This window comes from Balearica regulorum, chromosome 22 (assembly GCF_011004875.1).
Source record: "Balearica regulorum gibbericeps isolate bBalReg1 chromosome 22, bBalReg1.pri, whole genome shotgun sequence".
NCBI lineage: Eukaryota > Metazoa > Chordata > Aves > Gruiformes > Gruidae > Balearica > Balearica regulorum.
The window spans coordinates 6,320,203-6,344,734 of record NC_046205.1 but is presented as its reverse complement, the minus strand read 5'-3'; the positions used below and the strand labels follow the sequence as shown (position 1 = coordinate 6,344,734).

The following is a 24,532-nucleotide window of genomic DNA, read 5'->3' as shown; positions in this document are numbered from 1 at the left end:
GTGTGCGGCACCGTGCGACACGGGAGCGGCGTCGGGAGCCGCGGGAGCGGGACCACCCGACGGCGCGGGAAGCGGCACCGGCCGCGCTCCCGGGGGCGGCGGGCGCCCCTCGCCCCCCTCCCCGGTCGCCTCCCGCTGCCGTCCCGCTGCGCCCGCCGGCCGCCGTCGGGAGCCGTCGGGGCCCCGCGGGAGCGGGCGGCGCGTCCCCGGCCCCGCGCTCTGACGCGCGCTCCCGGCGCGGCGGGCGCGCCCCCGCCGCTATAACTGGCGTGCATGGAGTCGGGGCCGGCGCAGAGGAGCGGGCGGGCGAGCGATGGGAGACGCCGCTCCGGCGGGGTAGAGGGGCGGAGACGGGGGCACCCCCGGGGCCCGGCCCGCCCGGGGCTCGCCGCGGGCCCGCACAGATGCTAGTGCACAGCTACCCGGGCATGGTGAGTGCGGGCCGGGGCGCGGGCGGGGCGGAACGGGCCGGGGCCGGGCCGGGGGGGGTCGGGGCCGGGGGTCCGCTCCCGCCTCACCGCCGCTGTCTCCGCCGCCGCAGGACCGCGCCGAGGGGCTGCCCGGGGCGCCGGCCGGGGCCCGCCTGCCGCAGCTGCCCGCGCTCAACCAGGCGCCCTACGGCTCGGCGCCGCCGCTCTGCCACACGCCCGCCGCCGACTTCCAGCCGCCCTACTTCCCCCCGCCGTACCCGCAGCCGCCGCTGCCCTACCCGCAGGGCCAGGAGCCCGGCTACCCGCACCTGGGGGACCCGTACGCGGCGCTCAGCCCGCTGCACCAGCACCAGCAGCCCGCCTGGCCCCCGCAGCGCGGCCGGCAGGACGACGCGGGGCTGCTCTCGCAGACCCACCGCGCCCTGGGGCTCGACCCCCGCCGCGAGTACCCCGCCGTGCCCCGCCTGCTCCACGGGCTGCCCGACGGCGGACACGGCCTCGCCGACGGCCCGCTGGGCCTCCACGGCCTCGGCCACCACGGCATCGAGGACATCCAGGTACCGGGGGACGGAGGGAGGCCGGGGAGAGCGCCCGGGGGAGGCGGGCGCGGCACGGTGGGGACCGATCCCGCCGCCGCCTGTGTGCCCGGCGCGGGGGGGGGGGGGCGGGATGGGGGTCCCGGCCGGGATGAGTCGGGCCCGGCGGCGTCCGTACCCCCGGGCAAGGACGGCCGCCGTGGCGGGAGCCCCGTTACCGGGTCCCGGCCGCGCTGCCCCCTCGCTCCGCCGCCCCGAGTGGCCGGTGCCCGTCCGTGCCGGGAGCCGCCGGCTGACGGCTCTTGTTTCGGTGCTTTCAGGCCGTGGACGACGGCGGGATGAATCTGCTCGATCAGTCCGTGATCAAGAAAGGTAAGAGCGCGGCGGCACCGCGGGACGCGGCACCGGGCCGGGCTCCGCTCCCCGCTCCTGCCCTCGGGGCTCCCCCGCGTCGGGTTCCCCCCCCCCCCCCCCCCCCCCTGCCGTGACAGCGGTCCCGCGGGGCCGCTCCCCTCCCGTCGGGAAGGGCTCGCTGATGTCCCCGGCGGGGCTGAAACGAAAGCGGCGAGTCCCGGCGGGCCAGCGCGTCCCACCGCCCCCGGTCCGCTGGACTCCCTCGGGCGGTACCGGTGCCGCCGCGCCTTCACGGTACCGGGCACCGAGTGGCCCGGACGGACGGGCCCGGCTACCGGGGAGCCCCGGGGGCTCGCCCTGCCGGCGGCCACGGCTGGTTTGTGTGGGAAGCCCCGAGGATGCCCCGGCGGGGCTCGGCGGCAGGTCCCGGCTCTCCCGGTCCCGCCGCTCCGGGCCGGAGCCCTGGTGCCGCCTCGGGCGGGGAAAGCGCTGGGCCACGGCGGAGCGGGGCCGTTCGGCGGGGCTCGTACCGGGGGGGAAGGACGCGTTTAACGGGGGCGAGGAGGTGGCGCGGCCGCAGGAACCCGGTGCCGCCCGTCCGTGCGGCCGGGGAAGCATCCCGCATCCCGGGCGGCCGCCCCAGTCCCGCCGCCGCGGCTCGGCCCCCGCCTCGGGAGCAACCCGGGCCCGCGGGGACTCCCCGTCTGCGGCTCCAGAAACGGGACTTTGCCCCCGGGACCGGCGGGGAGGCCAACCGCTCCCTCCCGGGGCCGGGGCGGGGAAGCGGGGCTGCGGGCAGGGGCTCCGCACGGCCCCCGGTATCTCCCGCCGCCTCTCGTAATTTACTGCAGATTCTCCCCGACCTGCTAAGCAGCCCCTCCGCTTCCAAACAAAGCCCCGCGGTTAAAACAGCTCAACCCCGTAAAATATTTTTCTAATAAAAACTTCACCGGGGCATTGCTGGGAGCAGGGGGACGGGAGCGATTTATGCGGCTGCTCGGGGCGATAACTCGTATGAAATATTCAAGCGCTGATCTTGGCTTCTCCCCGCGATTTTTTTTTACAAAAATCTGTAGAGGGAAAGGACGTGTTTAACTGCCGGTCCGTGGAACGGTCTCCAGCACCGGCGGGCAAACGAAACCGCAGCCGCCGGTGCGGGCCCGGCGGGGTGTTAACGCGGGCGGGCCCGGTGCCCGTAGCCCGGCGGGTGCGGGCTTGCTGGGGGAAACGCCGAGCGCTCCGGGGGCAGAGGGGGCTGGCTCCGGCCGGCCCGGGCCCGGGCAAAGCGCCGTTGAAACCGGGAGGTTTTAGGTCGTCGGCTGCGTCCGGGGCTGCAGCGAGCTCCGGTCCCGGCCCCGGTCCCGGCCCGCCGCGGTTCGGGGGACGTTTCTCATGGCCCGGCCGCAGCCGAACCCCCCGGTAATTGCCCAGCCCCGGCAATCGGGAAAAACCTCCCGATCGTGCGGCTCTTCCCCCGCCGCCATCGGCCGTGGCAGTCGTTACACGGGGGGGGAGCAGCGTTCACGGTGCGTTACAGCCCCCTTTCCATGCAAATTGTTATTCTAAGAACACAGCTTCATCACACGCGGCATTTCTGCGGAGCATTAATGACCCTAATTATTTTAGCTTTAATTAGAACACACGAGAGGCATTTCATTAAATATCCTTGCATGAGAATTGGTTGCAACAAGCTGCAGGGTGCGTGTGCACTTGGGTTAGGCAGGAGCGCCGGCCGTGCGTTCGGTGCTTCGTGTGTGCCAGCAGCACTCGAGAGACCTTCATAAAACACTCTGCAACGAGAAAATTTGTCTGGAAGTTCGGTTGAAGTTATAGTGTCGGGTTTTGGTTTGGTTTTGTTTTTTTTTTTTCCCCTCTCCTTTTTTTCAAAACGCGCCATTACTTAGAAATTTTCGACTCTCGTCGGGAAGATTTGTTGTTGTTTAGTGCCAGATTTGTGCCTGCAGATCCTCTCGTCTCTCTTTCGAATTGAAAAAAAAGAAAAAGAAAGAAAATAACCAAATAACCGCGGCTGAAAAGCGGGGCCCTGGGGGCGTCTGCAGCCCTTGTACCTACGGCCACTCGCTCTTCCCGCTCCGGTTCTCTTGTTGGTTTTTTCCTGCTGTGTTTGGAATAAAGATGCAAAGTATATTGTGGCGAATTCTCGGATGCCGAGCGCAGCCATGAGGGCCGTGCGCTGCCGGGCTGTCCCCGGCTCTGCTCGAAGCCCCGACTTTGCTGGAGCAGCCTGAGAAATGGATAAATCCAAAGCGGGGGGGGGCCCCCCCGAGCGGCCAGCAGCGACCCCCAAAGCGGGGCGGGGGGGGTCGTTTCTTGTAGCAGAACCGGAGCGCACCGGAGGCCGCCCGGGGCCGCGGCTCCGTCCCGGGGGTTGCGCCACGGGGCCGCATCCTGCACCGCTGCCCGGGGCTCGGGCCGGGCTCCGGCGGCGTCCGGGCCCTCGTTCGCCCGTACTTCGATAGCCGCGATGCCCTGAAACGGGCGGGTTGCGCTCCCGAGAAACCCGGGGAATTACGGCAGCTGCAGCCGGGGGGGGGATGATGATGATGTCCTCGGATCCCGCCGCAGCCCCGGCAGCCGGTCACCCCGGGGACCGGGACAGGCCCCGGGCGGCCCCGGGAGCGGCGGCTGATGGTGTGCGGGTCCCCGAATAACCGGGCGCTTCGCTCCGGGCAACGCTGCGCGCAGGAGCTACCGGGCGGTAGCGGCAAACGGCCCTGCCCTCCGCTCGCACCGGGCGAATTAATTACTTTGTAGTCTAATTTATTTTCAAATTTTAATATATAATACGGGGTCGTTCTCACTTCGCTGGCTCTGTCTGCTTTGAGCTGACTCCCGGAGCCACATCGGGGGCGAGAGGTGAGACAAGGCGAAGCTCCGGACCCCGCGGCCGGGATGAATTACACCCTAGGAAAAAAAAAAAAAAAATTAAAAATATCAGAGAGAAATCCCGAGCGATTTCCAGGCAGGCAGCGAAGGCGAGGAGATGTGCAGACGGACAGCGGGGTTTCTCGGTGCGCCTCTCCCCGCGGGGAGTGAGGGTAAACGTTAAAAAGCGCAGTTTTGTCATAAATCGCGCCGGGATCTCAAATACTGCACCGGGGATGATTAATCCCTGAATTCCTCACGGTATGGCCGTCGGACAGAAACCTGATATAAATCTATGCATGTGAAAACAGATAAATATCTCCTTAATTAGTTGCCGAGATACTGTTGTCCTGGTTCAACAAAATATTAATCACCTGCCCCAAATCCCTAAAGCCGCCTGTTCACTCCTCTACTCGGAGCCGCTTTTCACTCAAGCCGAGCGCAGGGACCCCCAGTCAAAACCAGCACGGAACGGGGCGGGGGAAGCGCCTGCAGCCCCCGGGGGTGCCCCCGCAGCCTGTCACCCCCCCCCCCCCCCCCGGGGGCTCCGGGGCCCGTCCCCATCGCGGGGGGCTGGAATCGCAGAGGTGCCCCCCGCACGGACGGGGCGTTGCGGGGGTTGCGCTGCCCGGCGCTGCGGGAAGGAACCGCCCGGAGCGCGATGCCAGAGTATCCCTGGCTGCGTGTTTGCTTTTGTCCCCTTTCCTTCTTAAATAAACTTCACCGGTTTTAGCGGCTAATGGCATTACAGGGGATTGCTGTGAAGATCTGAGGGATGCAGCGCGCTGATACACCCCGGCTGTGTTTCCCCGAGCCCGCAGCGCTCCGGCCCCTTTTTGCTGGAGGTGGCCTCGATTTTAGCAAGCGGCGGAGGGAGGGGAGAGGGGGGCGAATCGCCTCCCACGGGCTCGGGGCGGGGGGCGGCCCCGGGGTCCCCGTCCCGCAGCCCCGGCGGTGGCTGCGCGGCTCCCGCATCGCCGGGCCGGGGGAGCCGGGTCCCGGCAGGTCCGGGCTGAAAACTGGCGTTCAAAACTCGATTTCCACGATCGTTCTCGGAACTGGCTCCGGTTCGTTACTCCCAGGCCGGGGGTGATGCGGGGGGGTCCGGGGGAAACCCGGTGCGGGGGGCCCGGTTTGGCTGCGGGGATGCGATGTGTTGCGGAGGTAGAGCTGGGATTTCACTTCGAGCACGGAGTAGCGCAGAAAAACGGAGGATGAGCTTCCCCCCGTAGTGGCGTGACAAAAACGGGACGTATTTAGTTTGAGAATTAAACGGGTAAATTCCTGAATAAGGCAGAAGAGCTTTTAAAAATATTTTTTTTTTTTGTATACACGTTTGTTTGTTCTTCCTCCTTTTCAAAATTTCAGAAATTATTTTTTGTCTCATTTTTATTGCTGTTCTATTTGTTTGGAGGGGTTGGGGTTTTTTTTCGGTTTTGGGTTTTTTTTTTTTCCCCCCTCCCAAGCATTTATATGAGACCAGGAATATATTTTACTTGAAAACAGTAAAATTAACTCTGAAAAAGTTTACTCCGTGGCTCTGGCTGCTTTAGGCTACAGCAGTTACAGGCATTTTCTGCTCGGTTCACCTGCTGCCCTGGCACAGCTACTCACGCCCCGGGATGAACCCCCCCAGACAAACGGCTGCGGATGCAGCGAGCCCCCGTCTGAGCAGCCGTTACTCCTGGTGCGGGTCCTTCCCTCCTCTGCGCGAGCAGAGCGTGAGTTTCTGTTTATGAAAGCAAGCGTTTGCACTTGGTAGCAAAAAATCCTGCAGCTTGGTCATAAAATAAGGAGGGGTTTTATTGCTTTGACATCCTTTCAGGATCAGCCGAAAGCTTCTGATGATAGAGCTTTTTTTATTACAAATTAAAAGCAAATCTCTTTCCCTGGCACCTGGGGGCACGCTGGGGTGCAGGAGCAGCCCACGGTCCTGCCGGCGGTGGGCTGGGGTGAGACGGGGCCCCGCGAGCAGCGGAAGCGGGGAGAGCCGCAGGGGCCTGCGCGCCCCGCTCGCGGGCAAGCGTTTTGGCTGCAGCATTTTACAACCTGGAGTACAGACGGAGCAGGGTGTAGCCAGCGTGGGCTCAACGCTGGCACCCAGGCGCGCACGGCGCACAGGAGCTGCGGGGCTGGTGGGGGCCGAACTGCCCTGGCCGCGCGTTGAGGCAGCAGGATTCGGCCGCTGCGCTCTCCCTCGTGTTTGTGACTTGTTTAAATTTCCATCCAAGGCTTTTCAGCTGCTCCAGAGTAGCAGCACTAGCGTTTCTGCTCAGGAATGTGGACCTGTTTGGCTGGATGCTGGACAGACAGATGGAAAGCTGTGCCTCAGAGTGCTCCGAGCCCACATTTAGAAATATTGCAAGAAGTAGCTGTCACTACTAAAGAATGCAGCAGAGGAGGGAGATTAAGACCGAGATCCTTAGATCCACTCGCCACTGCACGCGAGCTCCGGGTTTTGAAGGAAAATCTCCCCGTGGGCTTTGCACGCAGGGCTGCCGGTAGGACTGGGGCGCTGGCATGGTGGCAGCGGTGCCAATTCTCCTTCCTTTCAGTGCAGAGAGGAACTGAGCTGTAAGAAATGCCGCATAAAGCCAGATGTGGCAGAAAAAAAAAAAATCCTGAAAGAATGGTAGATCAGATAAACATCATTTCCTGTGACGAGCAAGGTAATAAATGAGGTCATCCTGTAAAACACCTGGGGCTGCGAAGACAGGTCTTTTATAACACCGTCCACGGACGTGGGCGGAGGTGCTTGGACTCCAGTCAGATGCAGGGTGCTGAGCCCGGCTGGCAGAGCCCTCCTGGCCTTCTCCACCTTTATCCGCGGCGGTAGTTTGCCTGAGTGGGAAAAGGGGCTCACTTGGGACAAGCCAGGTCTTGACTGGAGGCTTTGCTGCCTTAGCGCTGCTCACAAAAGCTTTAAAGTTTAGACAAGCCCTCGCACACACCACGAGATACAGCGTTCATCAAAACACAGTCACACCTCCAGATCCGGGCGCTTCTCCCTTGCGCACACATGCGTGCGCGGCAGGAACACCTACTAATCAAACAGAGAAACTTAAAAGAAAGTTTTTTACTCTGAACTGCATCCAGATCACCATTCCTCCATTAAAATTATATTTTTAATGTCCTATAATTGCACCAGGATAAAACCAGGTGTGTGTTCATGTGAGATAACACACGCGGGTACTGGTGAAGGCGCTGGGCTTTGTCTCAACCTCCCCGCTGCCTCCCAGGCATGTGTTATCTCCAAGTTTCATGTACCTTGTCATGACTTACTGTTTAATTAGATGTTTTTAAATGAATTTTTTTCTTTGTTAGAAGTAAAGAGCAGTTCTTAAAGGGTAGGTTCAGAAAAGCCAGCTTGGGTTGCTCTTCGGCATGCGGCTTGCGAGTCAAACCGACGGCGTTTCTCCTCCAGGAGCTGGACCCCGGGTGAGGTTTCTCCATGGGACAGCACGGAGCGAGGCACCACGGACACACTGGGCTGGCTCTGGAGCAGCTCTTCCTCAGTTTCTACTTTTGCAGCTCAGTGTTTTGGCCGGTGTTCGGGTGCCGCAGACCCCACTCGTTGGGGCAGGCAGGGCTGCAGCCGTCCGTGCTTGTGGGCGAAGGGCTCACCAGGGGCTGGCTGTCCCCGGCCACCCCATCACCCCGTGTACTCCCTCTGTAATTTGAAGAACTGTGTAAAGGCATGAAAGCTTTTAGGGAAGAGCACAGCACGTACTCCCACCCTCCTGGGCGGCGGGTTGCTGCCGTGTCACACCACGGGCCCAGCTCCCACGGGGACTGCTTTGTCCGCTGGTGGGTTGCCAGTGGGGCCAGCAGGAGCAGCCTCAGCCAGGTGACATACAGCCCGCGGTGCTTGTCCCCACGTCAGCCCCATGAAGGAAATGGCGCTGAGATCTTCCCTTCGCAGACGGTGCCACGCAGCAGGCACGCGCCTCACCGGGGTCCCACGGGGCACCCACCCACAGGCAGACCCATGGGGACCCGCTCATGTGCCTCCAGCCCAGGGTCACACCAAATCTGCAGTAGAGCAGAGGCAAACGTAGACCATTCCTCTGGGCTTAGTAATATTCCAAGACACATGATTGCAGAAAAAAAAATGTTTGCAATCTGTCTTAATTATTTGAAGAGCCCAAATGAGGTTCTCTGAAGTCCTAGACTAGCACCCTAACCACTAAGCCATCCCACCCTTTCCTGTGTGATCCTAGGGAATTACTCATTCTTGCTGTCCTTCCATTTGTTTGTTTATTTTAATTCTTAATAGAGGAACTAATTAGCAAATGTGGATATAATGCTTGGAGCTGCTGCATGCTCAGCTCTCGTCTCCGTGCGCTATCCCGTACCCAGCTCTGCAGTGCCTGGATAGTGCCTTTGGCTGGGAGAGACGTTAAGCCTTGTGGCTTGGTGGAGAAGAGCAGAGAAGCACAAGGGAGTAAGAAAGATTTGCTAGAAATGAGCCCAAACTACCCAGTGCAATTAAATACCCCTGCACATGGCGTGCCTGCGGCTCAGGAGTGAGGGGCTCTGGAGCAGGATGAGGGGAGCTGTGAGCGGGTTCACCTTTGCAGCCTAAAAAGCCGTGGCTGCTTCTGCAAAGTCTGCGGCGCGTGCTTGGGATTCCAGCCAGGCCGAGTCTCCCCACCCTCTATCTCAGGCATTTATCTGGCATCAGTCACCCCAGTGCTGAGGCGCCAGGGAGCGAGGGATCGGGTCAGGCTCTATTCCCTCTGGACTGGTCGGACAGGTCCCGGGGAGCAAGCGGTGTCCCCAGCGAGGTGGCTGCGTGGGGACGGCGTGTCCCCAGGGAGCCCCGAGATGGCCCCACGTGCCGGGGGAAGCGGGGCTGCAGCCCTGGGGCTGGCGCGGCGTGAGCGGAGGATGCGACCGAGGGTATCGAGGGCTGCTTCGAGCACAAGATCCAAGTTAGCAAGAGATGGGGGCAGTCATTGAAGAAACATCCTCAGAGGGTTTGTAGACACTGCGAGAGCGGCGCCACAGCCACCTGGATTGTCCCCGTGTTATTTCTGTGGTCGGTCAGTTTTCCCCAAAGACACGGACACTGCTCCTCCCTGGCACCGTGGCGGGACCCGGCCGCTGCAGAGGGGTTTCCTGGTGTGTGTCCTGGCAGCCCGGGCTGCGACGTGCGTCCTGGCCGGGGCACGATGCTGACCGGGCTGCGACATGTCTGCTTTGCTGGCCATCCCAGCGACGCACAGGCGTTCGAAAGCCAGGGCATCTTCCGAGCAAGCGAAAGCAAAAGCATTTTCGCTGTGACAGCCGGCAAGCGGTACCTCTCCGCAGAGCCATCCCCGGGCGAGCCGGCAGCTCCAGAGCAGCAGGTGAACCGACAGATTTACATGGCTGCGGTCTGAGGCTCAGATCGAAACCCTCCCGCAAGCTCTGCGGATTGGCAGCAAGTTCTATATGAAGAGAAGTATTTCTCTGTTCTTATTCATGTCTAATCTTTGCTGAAGGGTCTTTTGCCCTTCAATAATCTAAATACATTTTAACAAATTGATAGCAACATTACCGTGGCTTACATAGGATCTGCCGCCGTTCGCAAAAGACACTGCATCTTTGTTCTCCCTTTTTAGATTATGTAGATCTAAGCCACACAAATTCAGGCGCTTCTATAGGGAATACAGGGAAAACCTCCCAAGCATGTTACTGTAAAATGGATTATACTGTTTAAACACATAAAGATCCCGTAGACTGGTTGCCAAAATGTAATGGGAGTTTGTGCTGCTAAATGAATAAACCTGTGATGGTTAATGCTACAGGGCAGAGCTGTGGCGTGTGTGCAAGTCCGGGAGCGCTCGCTGCCGCACAGCACGGCGCGGCTGAACCGGGCATGAGAAACTTTCCTTGGTGTTACCACAGAGCAGCGCAGGCTTCCAGTTCCTTTGGCTTAAGTCCTCGCGCTCGCCAGCCCCCCATTTCGGTTTCTTGCCTTCCCGACACCCGCGTGTTTTGGGCTGTGAAAGCCACAAAGTCTGGATACAGAGCTACAATGGGTCCAGCCAGAGCAGTTTGTTATTGAACTGAATTTCAAATAGTTGGCTTTTTTTCTAATGTAGATATGAAAGGGCTTAGTTGCAGATTCAGAAAAAAATAATTTTCAGTTGGGGGGAATGAAATAATCTGAATTACTGCACTAAACTGGCTTTTCAAATGAAGTTGCCAAGGTAGGAGTGAGAAGGGCAGCGCCAGGGGAGGGGATGGGGGCACTGCTCTGTCAGTGAATAGCAAAACCCACCTGTGGTAAAGCTGCAAATACACTTTGACATTCAAAAGCAGAATCCAAATCCGTTTTCATTCATTTCCTGCAAAAGTTCGAGCACTTTTCACTCATTAGGAGGACGTTTTAATCATTAATACTTGCCACTTTCCAGTGGGGTATCCCTGAGGTTACTGCTCAGGCTGCTACATCGGATGCTCCCCGGACAGCACAACCCGATCCATCAAACGAAGTGCAGCAGGGGAACGTGTGGGAGCTCACAACAAATTGTTTGTGAGCAGTTTCCAAAAAATTCACAAAATATTCTGAACAAGCAGCACATTTGAGGCCGAGTCATTCCTAAATGGTAAAGCAAGGAAATTATTAGTTGCAAACCACTTACTAATCCCCTTCCCAGTCCTGGAGGAGCACAGGGTGCTTTTGCCGAGGTCTGAGTAAATGTTGTTGTTATATTGATTGGCCGTTCCTATCAAGACCCGATGTACTAAGCGGGTTCCACCCTTCACTGAGACGTCGTATCCGCTGGTCTCGGGGAGGCTCAACCCTCCTGCCCCATCGATCCATCCCGAAACTCCCCACGGAGACACCTGCAGTGACACGCGGCGGGTACGTCGCTGGGTAAAACAGAGGCACAGAAAGAAAAATGCAATTAATTTCACATGGCACCTTAACATTTAGTTCGTAACCTAACGTATTGATTTGCATGGGAAACAAAATGTTAAGTATGGGAACTTTGCATAGGCATGGGACCTCTCCTGATTAGCTTTCTCATGGGAATAGTTTGAGGCTGCCTGCTCCCTCTCTTCTTCCAAGGGTCCGAGATCTATTTCCCTATCAGGACTCAGCAATCTGGAAAGCCCAGAGATAAAAAACAAGATTCTTTCCACCCTTCCATTTGAAAAGGCCTTCGAGCAGTTTACGGCGTTTCCTAGAGAGGCTCTTTGACATGGGGACTTGGTTCAGGTTGTGCATTCAAGATAAAGAAAATACCTGTATAATCCCCTCTAGGAAGAAAGGATAATTACAGACTGCGGGTTTGAAATATAGCTGATGGCACTGACCTCTTTCCCTGGACCATCAATAAATACCTCTCTGCTGAAACACCAGGAAATTGAAGCAGCTGAACTCTGCGGCACCTCCTCAGTGAAAAAGGGCTTTTAAAGTGATGGTAGGAGCAGTTGCCTCTGGCTCACACCCACATGGAGATACTACTTTATATATGTATCTCCGTCTTATAATTTACATAAGAGACATTCAAACGAATGTTAGACTAGCTCGCTGAAAGCTCTTCCTGAAAGACAGCAGCAATCCCTCGCTTTTCTGGAGCGCCTTTCATCAGGGGCTACGCGCAAACATCCATCAGCCGGAGCTTCCCACCGCTGCCTGCCCGGAGCGGGGCAGAGCTGCAGGAACATCCCGTCTGCCGCAGGGAGCAAAGCTTGGCAGGATGGGGGCTGTCCTCACTGGACCCGCAGTATCATGGAAGCAAACCTCAGCAGCTGCAGCGAGGAGCAGCTGAAATATAGGTTTGCACGGTGCAGGCACAACTCAGACCTCCCACGGGATTTTTTTTTGGGCTGCCCTGAACCTGCAGCAATGCCCGACGCGGCCGAGCTGACCGGTGCATGGCCCCAGAGGGGGACTGAGGGGCTGAGATGCTTTTGGGATGGCTGGAGATGAGAGATTGCTTTGTCCCAGGTAGTCTCCTAAAAGGATTAACTGATACCTCTTTAAAATGCAATCTAAGCTGCAGCACACTCCCACTTCTGAAAGAGATGTTGCAACAAGAGCTCCAATATCCAGGGATTCAGCGCTGCTGAGGAAGAGGATTTACCTGTAGTGTATCTAAGGAGAGAAGAAAACAGACTTGTAAGACGGGCAGCGATTTGCATGTTCCCTCTGGACTTGTTTTTCCCCTCGCAGCACCCCAAGCTCCGGCTGGAAATGGAACTGAACAAATAACACCACGATAAGCAATTCGATTTCCAAGTACCACAAATTTGCCTGCTTACAAATCATTTTGCAAGCAGGTAGCACACGTCTCATATGAAAATTGAGTCAGTACTTCGTCTTTTCCTTTTTGTAGGTAAAGTCTTTTCCCTTAACACCAAAAGTTGATGGTGTGCAGTCAGCCCCCGAGCACGGGCACTGCGATCCCGCAGCTCCCGGTAGCACCCACACGCAGAGCCTGAGCCCAGGCTGCAGATGCACCTTTTGCACTGAATATGTACACGTAAAAGTGGCCATTTCCAGGAATCATAGTGGTGGTTTCAGGCACAAATGTTTGTGAGCACAAACGAGGAAGGAGAGGGAGCGCAGGAGCTCGGTGATGGAGCATCATCACCCTGGACCGCGCTGGAGGGGGAAGAGGAGGCAGCAGAAGCACAGGGCTGCGGGTCGATCCATCCTGAAACTCGTCGGGGAAAAGCAGGACGTTCTCTGAGGTTTTCTAGCTCCGTGGGTAAAAGCCTTTGAAGAATGGGGCTTCTTTTGCTGCTCCTTCTTTGTGCCTGGAACTTAAAAGCCAAGGGACCCACCTCTGCAAACCAGAGCAAAAGTGTCAGAAACTTTATGCTTTATCTTGGGACACCTTGAAGGTACTAAGCTCCGTTCTCCATCAGCTAGATTCACAACCGAGCGGTCATCAGTTCTTTCAACCTGCTGCCCGGTATCTCCTGAAAAGCCTTCACAGACACAAGGCTGTGGCATCCCATCCCACCCGTGGCATTGCTGGAGGTACCAGGACCTCGGGTTCACGGGCACGGCCTTTCCATGCCTGTCTGCCACCCCAAGGAGCATCATCACGTCCCGTGCTTAGGCGCTGGACCAAGTCCTTCTGGCTACATTTACCACCCAGGGACTTCTCACCTGCAGAAATCGTTCATCCAGGGATCACTTGGCAAATTTTAATTGGGTACCACAGCATCCCTCCCAGGTAGATATTATCTCCATTTTATTGATGGAGATAGTCGAGCCCAAACTGGGGAGGTGACCCGCCCGGCATCGTAAAACAATTCCTCAGCAGAGCAGAGAACCGGCCGCGGCCGTCCCAGCCTGCGGGCCCCCCGCTACCCCCAGGCTGCTGGCTGCACAGGACATGGGGGGCAACTGCACGCAGGCAGGGTGCTCTCCAGCTCAGGAAAGTCGAGGGACGAAGCCTTTGGTGTTCTTAGAAACCAGGACGTGTTTTGAAATCACTTTCTCTCTGAATCAGGGCTTTCCATGCCACAGCAAATGGAGCTGCGTGAGTTTCATCATCAGACAGTTACACCCAAGGTACGGTTAAGAGACAAATCACATCCGACTCAGCACAAAAAAGGCATCTCCGATGGGAGATCACAAGCCTCACGGGTTCAAAGGGAAGACGAAGCCGTGGGTACCTGCTGCGCAGCACCGGGGCAGGCGACTCGCGTGGAGTTTGCGTCGCTCTGCGCTGCTGCTCAACGCACGCGTGAAACGTGTCGTGTATCGCAAGCGATACCTGCCTTGCAACGTGAGAGGCGGCGATGAGATGCTGAGCCTCATGGAAACGCTTCCTGTGAGATCATACACAAGAAACAAGGATCGTTTCCCTTCCCACATTCCGCCTATTATTGACGTGCTGCCATTCTCAGCAGCTAACTTCAAAACACAAGAGCATCATGAGACAAGATGATGCAGTGACCAACACCTCCGTTTCACAGCATTGAAAACAAAGTCTGGAGTTATGAAAACAGAGCCCGTACTTAATCAGTTTTCTGTAGCTATTGCCCGAGCGTTAGGAGTGCTGTAAAGCCCGGATCGCTTAGAAAAGCGTTCCCACAGACCAGAAGTGCATGCATTCAGATCATGCCCATACACCTGATCTTTGGTAAATCATTTAACTTGTTCTGTGCCTCAATTTTCCCCAGCTGCAGTAATGAGCCAGCTCACACAGGCTCTGGGGGCGAGTTCATGACTAAGTGGCTGGTCCTGTACCAGCACTGGGCTGGGGATTAGCAACGTGCGAAGCTCTTTGAGGTCTGTCAGCATAATCTTATTTCAAAATCCGTTTTCCCTTTCAAATCAGATCCCTCGGATACTCACGCTGCGCAGCCCTGCAGTGCTTACCTGCACCCAGCCCCGCCGCAGCATCCCCAGGACAAAACGCTTCACTGGGGCTTTAGTTTGTGAAAGCCGCAGCCGAGCTGACCTCTGCGTGAGGAGCTGAGTACCAGCAACACCCGTTGAGGCCTTTTGGATTCGCTGAATTAGAAGCAGCAGGATGAAGCTGAACTAAGCAACCCTCCCCTGGGGAAAAACCCTCTCAGGAGTGCCTGGCAGCTAAAGCAATGAGCAAAACAACTTTGGGGAACATCATAGCAAAACAACCAAGCCTCAATGACCGAGGTGTTTCAGGGAGCTAAGACGTTTTTTTTCCCCCTTTCCCCCATGTAGACACATCTGCGGTCTCTCCAGTAACTCACCCTGCCAGGACCATGCCCAGGGCATCAGTCCCCTCCCTGCCATCCCCAGCTCCCCGGGCAGCACCGACCCGTTTGGCAGCTCACTTTCCCCAAAGACCCCCACGCTCGCAGCATTTCTTGCTTGAGAACCAGCCTGCCGGTAGCACAGCATGGATGCTCACCCTCTCGCTCCCCCAGATCCAGCCGTGTCTTCGCCACGAGGCCCCAGAGCGGAGTCCCCCAGTACCGGTGGGTCTGCCCGCAGCTCCCAGCTCTCGGGAACGGCCCGTCCCCAGCGCCGCTGCAGGCTCCCCAGCTCACTCCCCCCATCCACCCACCCATCACACAGCTTGCAGAGCTCACGTGGGGCCAATTGGGAAACAATAATAAGAGCAGATAGCAGAGAGGGACACAAGAAGAGAGGAAGACCTCACGCTCCCCAGGAGGTGTCTGAGCAGTCACTAAAAGCCTAATGTCCCTTTCTTCCCCTTCCTTTGACTGAGCCAGCCCAAGCAGAGCCCTGCAGAAGGAAACGCAGCTCCTGTCCTGCCCTTTGTAGCTCCCTGGGGTGGGGTGACCCAGCCGAGCCCTGTCCCGCTCATCAGGCAGGGCCCGAGGGAGGGGGCCAAGCACCCGGGCAGCCGGCGTCTAACCCGTTCCTTGTCAGCCTGTGCGATGCGTCGGCCCATCACCGTGTGAACGAGCATCTCTGGGGCGCGTTTCTGCTGAAAACGCCGTCCTTCCACGGTCACGCGTGGGAGCTAACCCTGGCTAAGCCCCGTATCTGAGTTACCTGCCGTGGGGGTGAGCAGGGCTAAAGCCGGCTCACGGAGGGAAAGGTGATGTCCTGCCCCCGTGCCAAGGACAAGTATCTCCTACGACCTAACCCACAAAACCACAGAAGGGGCAACCAGTGCGGTGACGCCGATGTGACGTTTCTATTCCCGGCTGCACGGTGCCGCGTGGGGCTCAGGTCCGTGCCTTGCCCAGCCGCTCCTCCGCTCAGGCACGATGGCACCGAGGGCCTCCCGCTCGTGTTGTGGCTATTCGGCGCCTGGCGCCCAGAAACCTCGTCGTGAAAACCCCGTGTCTGCTCCAACAGTTTATTTCTCTGCCCCGTAGCTCGGATCAACCCTGGACGCGAGGCTGTGCGAAGCAGCATGCGGCGCTTCCCGGCGGGGCCAGGCACCTGCATGCACCCATCTTGGTTTGGAAGGGTCCCGCGGCTCCTGCCCGCGGCGGCAGCGGACGCAGGGGGTCGGCGTGCTCACGCGCCGGGGCGTTGGGCTGTCGGCTGCGCGCCGTGCCGACCTGCAACGGTCTCATGCTTCCTTCTTGTCTGCAGGCTGGCTCAGGTGCTCCGATCACCTGCTGCTTGCGGGAACAGGAAAGCAGCAACTGAAGATCGAGGGGGACTTTTGGTTTACTCAGATGACAAGAGACAATTTTGGTTCCCCAAAAGCCAAGGAAACAAAGCTGTCAGGCTTTAATGGTAGCTTGTCTCCCTCCTGCAGCATGTTTATGGGCAAACAAGCTGCAGATCAGACCAGGCAAACAGCAGCAGGTGAGGCCAAATAACAATAATTAATAATTAATGGCGAATGTGGCTATGTTTATTCTTGTTGTATTGAGGCAACGTTGTCTAATGGATGAAGCACTGTTACAGGACTCAAGAGACCGGCTCAGTTTCCAGCGCTGCCGCTAACCTCTGCGTGATGCCGGGCCAGCCACCCGCTCTGTTTCTCCCCTCGCACTCCGCGTGCCCCGCTGCCGAGGGTGCAAGCTCTGCGCGACGCGGGCGGCCCTGTCCCACGCCTGCACGTGCCGAATGTGACGGGGCTCTGGCCTCGGCTGAGTCCTTGAGGCAGAAGAGCAATGCCAACATTCGTCTTCTGTCAGGGGCCGGTGCCTGCACGGTTTGCTTGCGGCACGGAGCGGGGCTGACCTGACCGCGCTGGGCATTAACCTTCGCAGCGGTAGGCTCTGGGTTCCAGCTTTCAAGGGGATTTGTTTCTGACAGTAACATCATTCCTAAAAATGCCAGTACGTGTTTCAGAAGTGGTGTGGTGTCTCCATGCTGTGCATCGGCATCCATCCGTGCCTTCCCACCGCCCTGCCCTGCCCCTCCCCGCACGCTGCCGGTGCGTGTGGGGCGACTCGCAGACGTGCTGGAGCTGCGTCAGGCTGATCTCCAGCCCGGTTTTCCACAGGCCCCGGTGTTCACTCACGCCGGTGCCGGCTGGGCTTGCCCCCTCCCCAGATGTCACGTTTCACGGACACGTGCCGTGGGTCCCCTCTCCTGCATGGCTCTTCAGTCCCTCGTGTATGCAGGTCCCCGGCCACGCATGCGGCTTGAATGCACGCCACCGCATGATTTCAGGCATGCACAAATATGCGAGTATATAAATTATGCCGAGCTCTTTGTGGACAGACAAAGTATATGATACTACAAGCAACACCTGCTCTCCAGGGGCGTCTGGTTTGGGGGTGGCGCTTGCTGCAGCACCAACATCCGCTGGGTGCCCGGACCTGAAGTGACACACACCTTGGCAGCAATGCCTGGATATTTGTAAAACATGCTTCTGACTTTTTATTTTAAGGCTGTCCCCTAGAGACAAATATAACCTGTTCTGGGGCTGCAGAAGAAAGCTTTGAAGTTGCTGCTGCCTGGAAATAGCTCTGGTTTCCTACGTCTCATGGTGACGGTCCCATACTTGTTCTTCCCTGAACATCCCTCAACCAGCTACAGTCGTGGCAAACGCCAACACCGCAGCTGCTGGCTGCAGCGGGGCACCAGTGCATCTTGCCCTTCAGTCCCCTGACTTCGTACAAGTTTCATGCTGAGGGGAAACTTAATGTGCCTCAGTTCCTTTCCATTCATCTTTTACTCTTAAAACATTAGCCTTTTTTATGTAACATGTGCTACTTTTTTATTGCCACACTAACAAGTTGTTGAGCTGTGTTTACAATATGCTGATTGTAAGTGCCCCCTAATAGGTCCAGTCTACGTACCCTCCCCAATTAATTTTTGGGTTTTCTGTTTCATTTTGGGCATGTGTATTTCCTTTATAAAACCTGCATCTCGCCCTGGTATTCGTTGCTGCGTTACCTGCAGGAACCATCTGAACGTGCGTTGTGGAGCAGTCATTACCGAGGAACCACAAAGAACGCCAGGGCTGAAATGATCTGGAGCGATGGCATTTGCAGGCCTCTTTGGATTCATTCAAAACCTGCTTTATTCCAGAGTTAAACTGGTTATTAATTTTAAGAACATAAAAGCCAAAGAGTTTTGGCACAAGTTTCAGCCCCAGTTTTAACCTATAAACCTTTATTGCGTCTAAGAACGTATCTTACTGGAATGACGTATGGAATGACGTATGGGACTTTTTACAAGGGCAGGGAGTGACAGGACAAGGGGGAATGGCCTCAAGCTGAAGGAGGGGAGATTTAGATTAGGAAGAAATTCTTCTCTGAGGGTGCTGAGGCCCTGGCAGAGGTTGCCCAGAGAAGCTGTGGCTGCCCCTGGCTCCCTGGCAGTGTTCAAGGCCAGGTTGGATGGGGCTTTGGGCAACCTGGGCTAGTGGGGGGTGTCCCTGCCCATGGCAGGGGGTGGCACTGGATGGGCTGGGAGGTCCCTGCCCACCGTGTGATGCCATGGGCCCGGTGCAGTCACCATTGCCTGTCTAACCTCTTGTGTTAACTGGCTTTTGCCCACTAAGTAAAAGGAAGTTTGTGCTGGATTAATTGGGTTTGATCTTCTCAAGCTTCCTTTAAGCCAAGGACGATGAAAGTTTAGGGCTGCGGCTTGTTGTGGGGCTAGTCCCAAAGCTGAAGTCAAAGAAACTCTTTCCACGGATTCCTGTGGGCGCACAGTGGCAAACACGGCTCTCGGCCACCCCAGCATCTCCTGGGGTTTGTGCAGGGTGTGAAGGTCGTGGCTCAGCCCCGTTGATGCTGCCCGGTGGGACGCAGCCGTGTGCCTGTGCAGAGCTGGGCTGCAGCTGCAACCCCGACCCAAAGCCGGGAGAGGAACGGCACCCAGGCCGGTGTGTGACGAGCCAGCGCTTCGCCCTGCCACCCCACCTCCATGGAGTGCCCAGAGGAGACAGGGAGGAGAAGCTGGTCACAGGTCCAGACAGCGATGCTGCGGACAGTCCTCAGCCTTCCAGGAGACCAGCCCAAAACCTTGGGTTTAATTACAGTAGAGCTGGGAGGCGTGGGAAAGCAGGCGAGAGCAGAGTCCAGGCTTCTTTTGTTTTGTTTTGTTTTGTTTTTCTTTCTTTAGTTTAGTTTCATCGCCCCACCTCTCTTCTTGTATTGAGGAAAATAAGGAACTGACTGAGATATCCCCATGCTGAGGTCTGCGGATGGCCGTGCTGGGGGGTAGGGAGCTGCCGGGAGAGTCACCGAGCGGCTTCCCTGGCGCTGGGCTCTCTCAGCCATGGTCTCCTCTTCTCTCCCTCTTCCTTGTCTCCCAGTGCCCATCCCCTCGAAGGCCAACGGCACCACCATTTCCACCCTGTCCATGAACAAAGACGGCCTGATCGGAGGCGTGACGAATCCCAACGAGGTCTTCTGCTCCGTGCCTGGCCGCCTCTCTCTTCTCAGCTCCACCTCCAAGTACAAGGTGACCGTCGGGGAGGTGCAGAGAAGGCTCTCGCCCCCCGAGTGTCTCAACGCTTCTCTCCTCGGAGGAGTCCTCCGCAGGTGAGCTGCTCCCGAGAGCCCTGCCGCAGCCCGGGGCTGAAATGCAGGGGGGCAATGCCAAAGTAAGCTTTGTGTTCAGCACCAGCTCTCACCTCTCAGGTTAACGTAGACGAGAAATTCTGGTGTGTGGTATATTGGGGAACAGCATTTTTGTTGCTTTTTCTTCTTTCCTTTCAACCATAAAAGTTTAAACTGAGATTACAGTTATTTTAACATTAATTACATTATCATTTTTTCCCCCTGCTTGTTTTCTCTTTTCAGAGCAAAATCAAAAAATGGGGGTCGGTGTCTAAGGGAAAGGTTAGAGAAAATCGGACTAAATCTACCTGCAGGAAGGCGCAAAGCTGCCAACGTCACCCTGCTGACATCCCTCGTGGAAGGTAAGAGCCGCTCTCCACTCCCGCAGAGGATGGGAGTGCCGAAACTTCCATACCCTTCATTTGCAGCTTTCCACAAATGCGAACACTTAAATCAAAGTATGCAGCGGTCACCACCGCCTGTGACTGGAAACATCCCCGCCTGAGTCTCCATGCTGATTCAAGCATGTCTGCCTTCCCAAACTCGGACATTTCTGTCGGACCAGTCGGAGCCCTTTAGGAACAGGCACCCACGGCCCGCGCGGGGCCGCGAGCTTCCTTCCGCCTGCGTCTAAACGCACCGTTCACTTCTGCGAACCGGTTCTAACAATCCGCGTCCTGCCCTCCTCCCCCCGGGACAGGTGAGACGTCGCGGCGATGCCGCACGGTTCTGAGCTCTCGCAGGCGGAGGTGACGTTTGCGGTAGCCGTCCTCGGAGCGTTAAGGGCTGGCTATGGAAAAGGTGCTGCCTGCCCTGCCGTGTGAGCTGCCCCTGCTTACAGCCCCTTGTTTATTTGCTCCCCTCCTACTTTTTTTTTGCGCTACGGTGATGATGTCGCCACTGCATCTTGGGAGAAAAGGACACGGGATGCAAACAAATGCAATGACAGCTCTGACTCCCTTCGAGCTTTGGAATCCATTGTGTTTGTGCCCAGCGTGTTGGAGGCAGCTGCCCGCGGTTTCTGAATAGAAAATCATCTCCATTGTTGCCAGCAAATTAAATGACCCGCTTCATTAGGCGGAGGTTGTTACTGAGGGCAGTTGGTTCGTGCTGAATGAAAGGCTGATTTCCATTAAAAGAAAAGAAAGAAAAGAATGAAAGAAAGAAAGGAAGGAAGGAACGTACATTTTGATTTCAGGTGGCTGCTGATGTTGTGGTTACTGCTTACCAGCTCATAGTAAATAAAAGAGCGGTGCCATGTGTGCTCGATGGATACAATTTCCTCCTGCACATAAGCGTTAGGGTACCGGGAGCTGTTTCACCCAGAGGAAGGTGCTATTGCATTGTCATTACTCAGCAGACAGAAACTGCCTTGTGCCCCTGTGCCCCAGGCACCCTCTTTCTTGGACATTTGCTGTCGTGGTGTAATTTGTTTTCTCCCCTCTGCCTTCCCAATGTCTGCTCATTTAAAAAAAATACTGGGGGTTTTTTGAGTGCTAGCGATATACTTTTTCCTACATCGGCCCGCAGCTGTTCACATAGATGGGGGACTACGGGTGCCGGGGAACCCAGGGAGCACCACGAGGTGCCTTGGGGAGCCCTGGCTGTGTACACCGCGTACTCCTGCTCCGTGGGAGTAGCTCCAGCGAGGACCCAGAGGAGCAGCAGGGCTATAGTTCGACTTCAGAAACATCCCTGAGCTCCCGGGAAGAGGCGTGCGTTCAGACAGGCACCTGTAGCCGTCTGCTGCTGAGGGCTCCTGCCCCCCCAGGCTCTCCTCCAGCCCCCCCCGGGCTCCGACACCGCTGTCTGACTCCTTGTCCCCTCCGCTGAAACCTCTCTAAGCCAGCAGCCAAATTGCCTTTAAAACACTGGGTTAACGTAGCCACTCACACACACTCGCGGAGGAGCTAAATCCTGGCTCCAGCCTTGCTCTCACCATGAGGTCACACAGCCCTTTTTATTGCCACAATAACTGGTTTTCAGCAGCTGTTACCTTCTGATTGTTTTTTAACATTCAGACGCCTGCAGTTCCTATTCTCTAGGTTTACCTTATTTGCTCCTTCTTTGGAGGAGGAGGAGATAAAGTGGAAAGTATTCTCGTTCTGTGGGAAGCACGGACACTTTCCCCAGAACGTGGCTTCACAGACCGAGCTCTGGGAGCTGGGGAGACCGTGATGGGATGTAGGTTAATGCTGTTAGGATGGATGGCCTAATACATGTGAGCAGCAGGGGGGCAACTCAAATTAGCTCTGCCTGCCCGACCGGGATTTCGGGTGTTGGGCATGATCAATTGCCATCAGCTCTGATTATTTCCACGGGGACGCCTGGAGATGGATCAATTCCATCAATGGGTGGGCATTTCCACGGGGTGATGGATAGGCTGCCCGCGCGTCCAGCCCGAGGGCCCCTGCTCACCGCGGGAGGATGTAAACCCCTTCCTCCTGCCCGTTTCTCACACCCCCGTTATGTCTAGCAGCCACGGAGCTGAGGTCACTTTGTCACCCTCCAGCCCCTGTTCAAACCTCTGCTCAATTTGGAGAGGCCAGGCAGGAAATTTTGGAAGAAGCAGGGAGAGAAAGATGCAGCAAGGGAAGTGTGAAGTGAGAAACGCCCCCGTGACCCCGAGAGCTCTTGGGTGGCCACTGAGAAAGGAAAGTGCTCCGATCCCGGCAGAAATGAGCCACACCAGTGAGATGGCTGAAGATGCCACAGAAAGTGCTCTCCTTTCACGCGGGTGTTGACACAGCTTGTTGATCTGTCCTCCTCGCAGGTGAAGCCGTTCACCTGGCTCGGGATTTCGGGTACGTGTGCGAAACGGAGTTCCCAGCCAAGGCGGCGGCAGAGTACCTGTGCCGACAGCACTCCGACCCCACGGAGCTCCACACCAGGAAAAACATGCTGCTGGCTACCAAGTGAGTACAGACGGCAACGAGCCACCGCTGCGTTAGGTGCCCGCGGCCTGGGAGGGCGGCGTTAGCCCCGAAAGCTCACTGGTGTGCGGGGAAGGGATGGCCTCACACGCTGCACGCAGACCTGACCGATGCGCGGCGGCGAATAGTTAGCGTGGATCGAAGGGCTTGCTCCGACACCGGAGAGCTTAACCTAACCCCAGGGAGCATTTTGGCGCTGTCACACGTGCCCCTTCGAAGCAGCGGCACCCGCACCGGCTCCGACTGCACCCAGGGGCTTTCCCCAGGTTGGAGCCGACAGCTCCGGGAGGGGAGGCAGCTGGTCGGGCAGGGAGCAAGAAAAGAACCCCCCAAACACACCTTCGTCCCCGCAGCTCCCCAACAGCATCGATCCTAACGCAAACCTCTCTCTTTCAGGCAAATTTGTAAAGAGTTTGCAGATTTGATAGCGCAGGATCGCTCGCCGCTGGGGAACAGCCGCCCCTCCCTCATCTTAGAGCCCGGTGTCCAGAGCTGTTTGACTCATTTCAGCTTGATAACCCACGGCTTCGGGGGCCCAGCCATCTGCGCAGCGCTCACCGCCTTCCAGAACTACCTGGTGGAATCCCTTAAGGGGCTGGATAAAATGTTCATGAACAGCACAGGGAACGGGCACACGGCCGGAGACTCCAAAGCGTCAGAAAAAGAAGTGAAGCATCGGAAATAACGTGCTGTCTCCTGTCCTCTCCCCGGCGGGAGCTTTCCCCGGTGGTGATAGCACTGGGACGGGGGGGGAAAGATGATCCAGTGCACTGTTTTCTGAACTGCTACATTTGAACTTGGGATGAAACTCAGAAAGAAAAGACAAAAAAGAAGATTTAAAGAATTTAAGAAGAAAACAACTCTAATGGACACAGTGAGATTGAGAAAATAAATAAGCCAGGTTAATGGCTTTGGGGTTTTGCCTTTTTTTTTTTTTTTTTTTTTTAAATTGTGGATGCAGGAAGCCAAGTCATGTGCAATTTTATTTTGTTTTGTTTTTTAAAAACCCATAGCGAAATCCTGACATGCTCCAGGAATTTGTTCCAAGTGAAAAACTGAGAAGAAAGAGCAAAAGCCTCATCAATGCAAGAACCAGAGGCAGGAGCAGCAGAGGGCAGGGAGTTGGAGCGCTGGCTGCACCTGGATTTATCCGCTGGTTTTGACAGGCAAACACAGGAAACCTTCCTATTTCCCCACCTACAGCCCAGTCCTAAAGCCAGGCCAAGAAAAAATTGCCAGCAGAACTGCTTTGGATTTAAAGCGGTTTCAGACTTCGTTTACAATTTGCGAACTGAGACTCAAGGTGGATTTTCCCCGGGGCCGAGGAGCCCTGAGCCGTACCGCGAGGGGAGGAAGAAACCGCGCAGCCGATGGCTCCCAGGGCAGGGACCGCTCGAGGAGAGCCCTCCCGACTGCCACGGTCACACCTGGGGATAAAGCAGGTTAAGTTAAACCCGGGACTAATTAAAACTCCGCAACCTACAGATAACGGCACACAAGTTTCTAAAATTAATAATGATTAATAAAGCACAAGGAGCAGAACTTGAACCAGGCCAAACTGAACTGTTCTAAATCTGTATATATTTATTTATGTGTAATTAAAATCTGAAAGTTTTAAAATGTCCAGTGCAAGTTATTTATATCACATTGAGTTGGTTTTTTGTTTTGCCTTTTTTTTTGTTTTGGGGTTTTTTGGGGTTTTTTTGAAAGATGAAAGTCTTTGGAATTTCTGCCATTAGAAATGGGAATGAAGTTTTGGATACACAAAACCGTAGCATGGACAGGCTAGGCTGTGATGATAATGACTATAGAAGTTCTGCAGGATTTTGTACTTGCTGTTGTTTCTCTTAATGCTGCAATAGATGTACCACACCCACACCACAATGTCATTCTCATTATCTTAATAAACCTCTTTCTATTTGAAGAAAGCACCTCCATCGTCTTTGTGAACAAGGATCCTTCTGCCCCTGTGGTTGTACCTTGAAATATTATA

The 24,532-nt window shown here is 56.6% G+C and overlaps 1 protein-coding gene across 2 annotated transcripts; it reads left to right on the top strand.

Annotated features, from left to right (window-relative positions):
* The first annotated feature begins 218 nt into the window (after nucleotides 1-218).
* Nucleotides 219-24,153, top strand: TFAP2E (transcription factor AP-2 epsilon). Of its 2 annotated transcripts, XM_075773857.1 has the most exons (8): nucleotides 219-431; nucleotides 542-988; nucleotides 1,288-1,339; nucleotides 16,227-16,445; nucleotides 19,360-19,588; nucleotides 19,850-19,968; nucleotides 22,380-22,521; nucleotides 22,936-24,153. In XM_075773857.1, the coding sequence occupies exons 1-8, from the start codon at nucleotides 405-407 to the stop codon at nucleotides 23,222-23,224; spliced, it is 1,524 nt and encodes a 507-aa protein (XP_075629972.1). In that variant the 5' UTR covers nucleotides 219-404; the 3' UTR covers nucleotides 23,225-24,153. The 2 variants fall into 2 exon arrangements, with proteins under 2 accessions (XP_075629972.1, XP_075629974.1); XM_075773859.1 differs by lacking the exon at nucleotides 16,227-16,445.
* Nucleotides 24,154-24,532: the final 379 nt, after the last annotated feature.

Coding starts and splice junctions, on each gene's coding strand:
- TFAP2E (XM_075773857.1), top strand. CDS start 405: ATGCTAGTGCACAGCTACCCGGGCATG. Junction 1,340..16,226: donor TCAGTCCGTGATCAAGAAAG/GTAAGAGCGCGG, acceptor TCTTGTCTGCAG/GCTGGCTCAGGTGCTCCGAT. Junction 22,522..22,935: donor AACATGCTGCTGGCTACCAA/GTGAGTACAGAC, acceptor TCTCTCTTTCAG/GCAAATTTGTAAAGAGTTTG.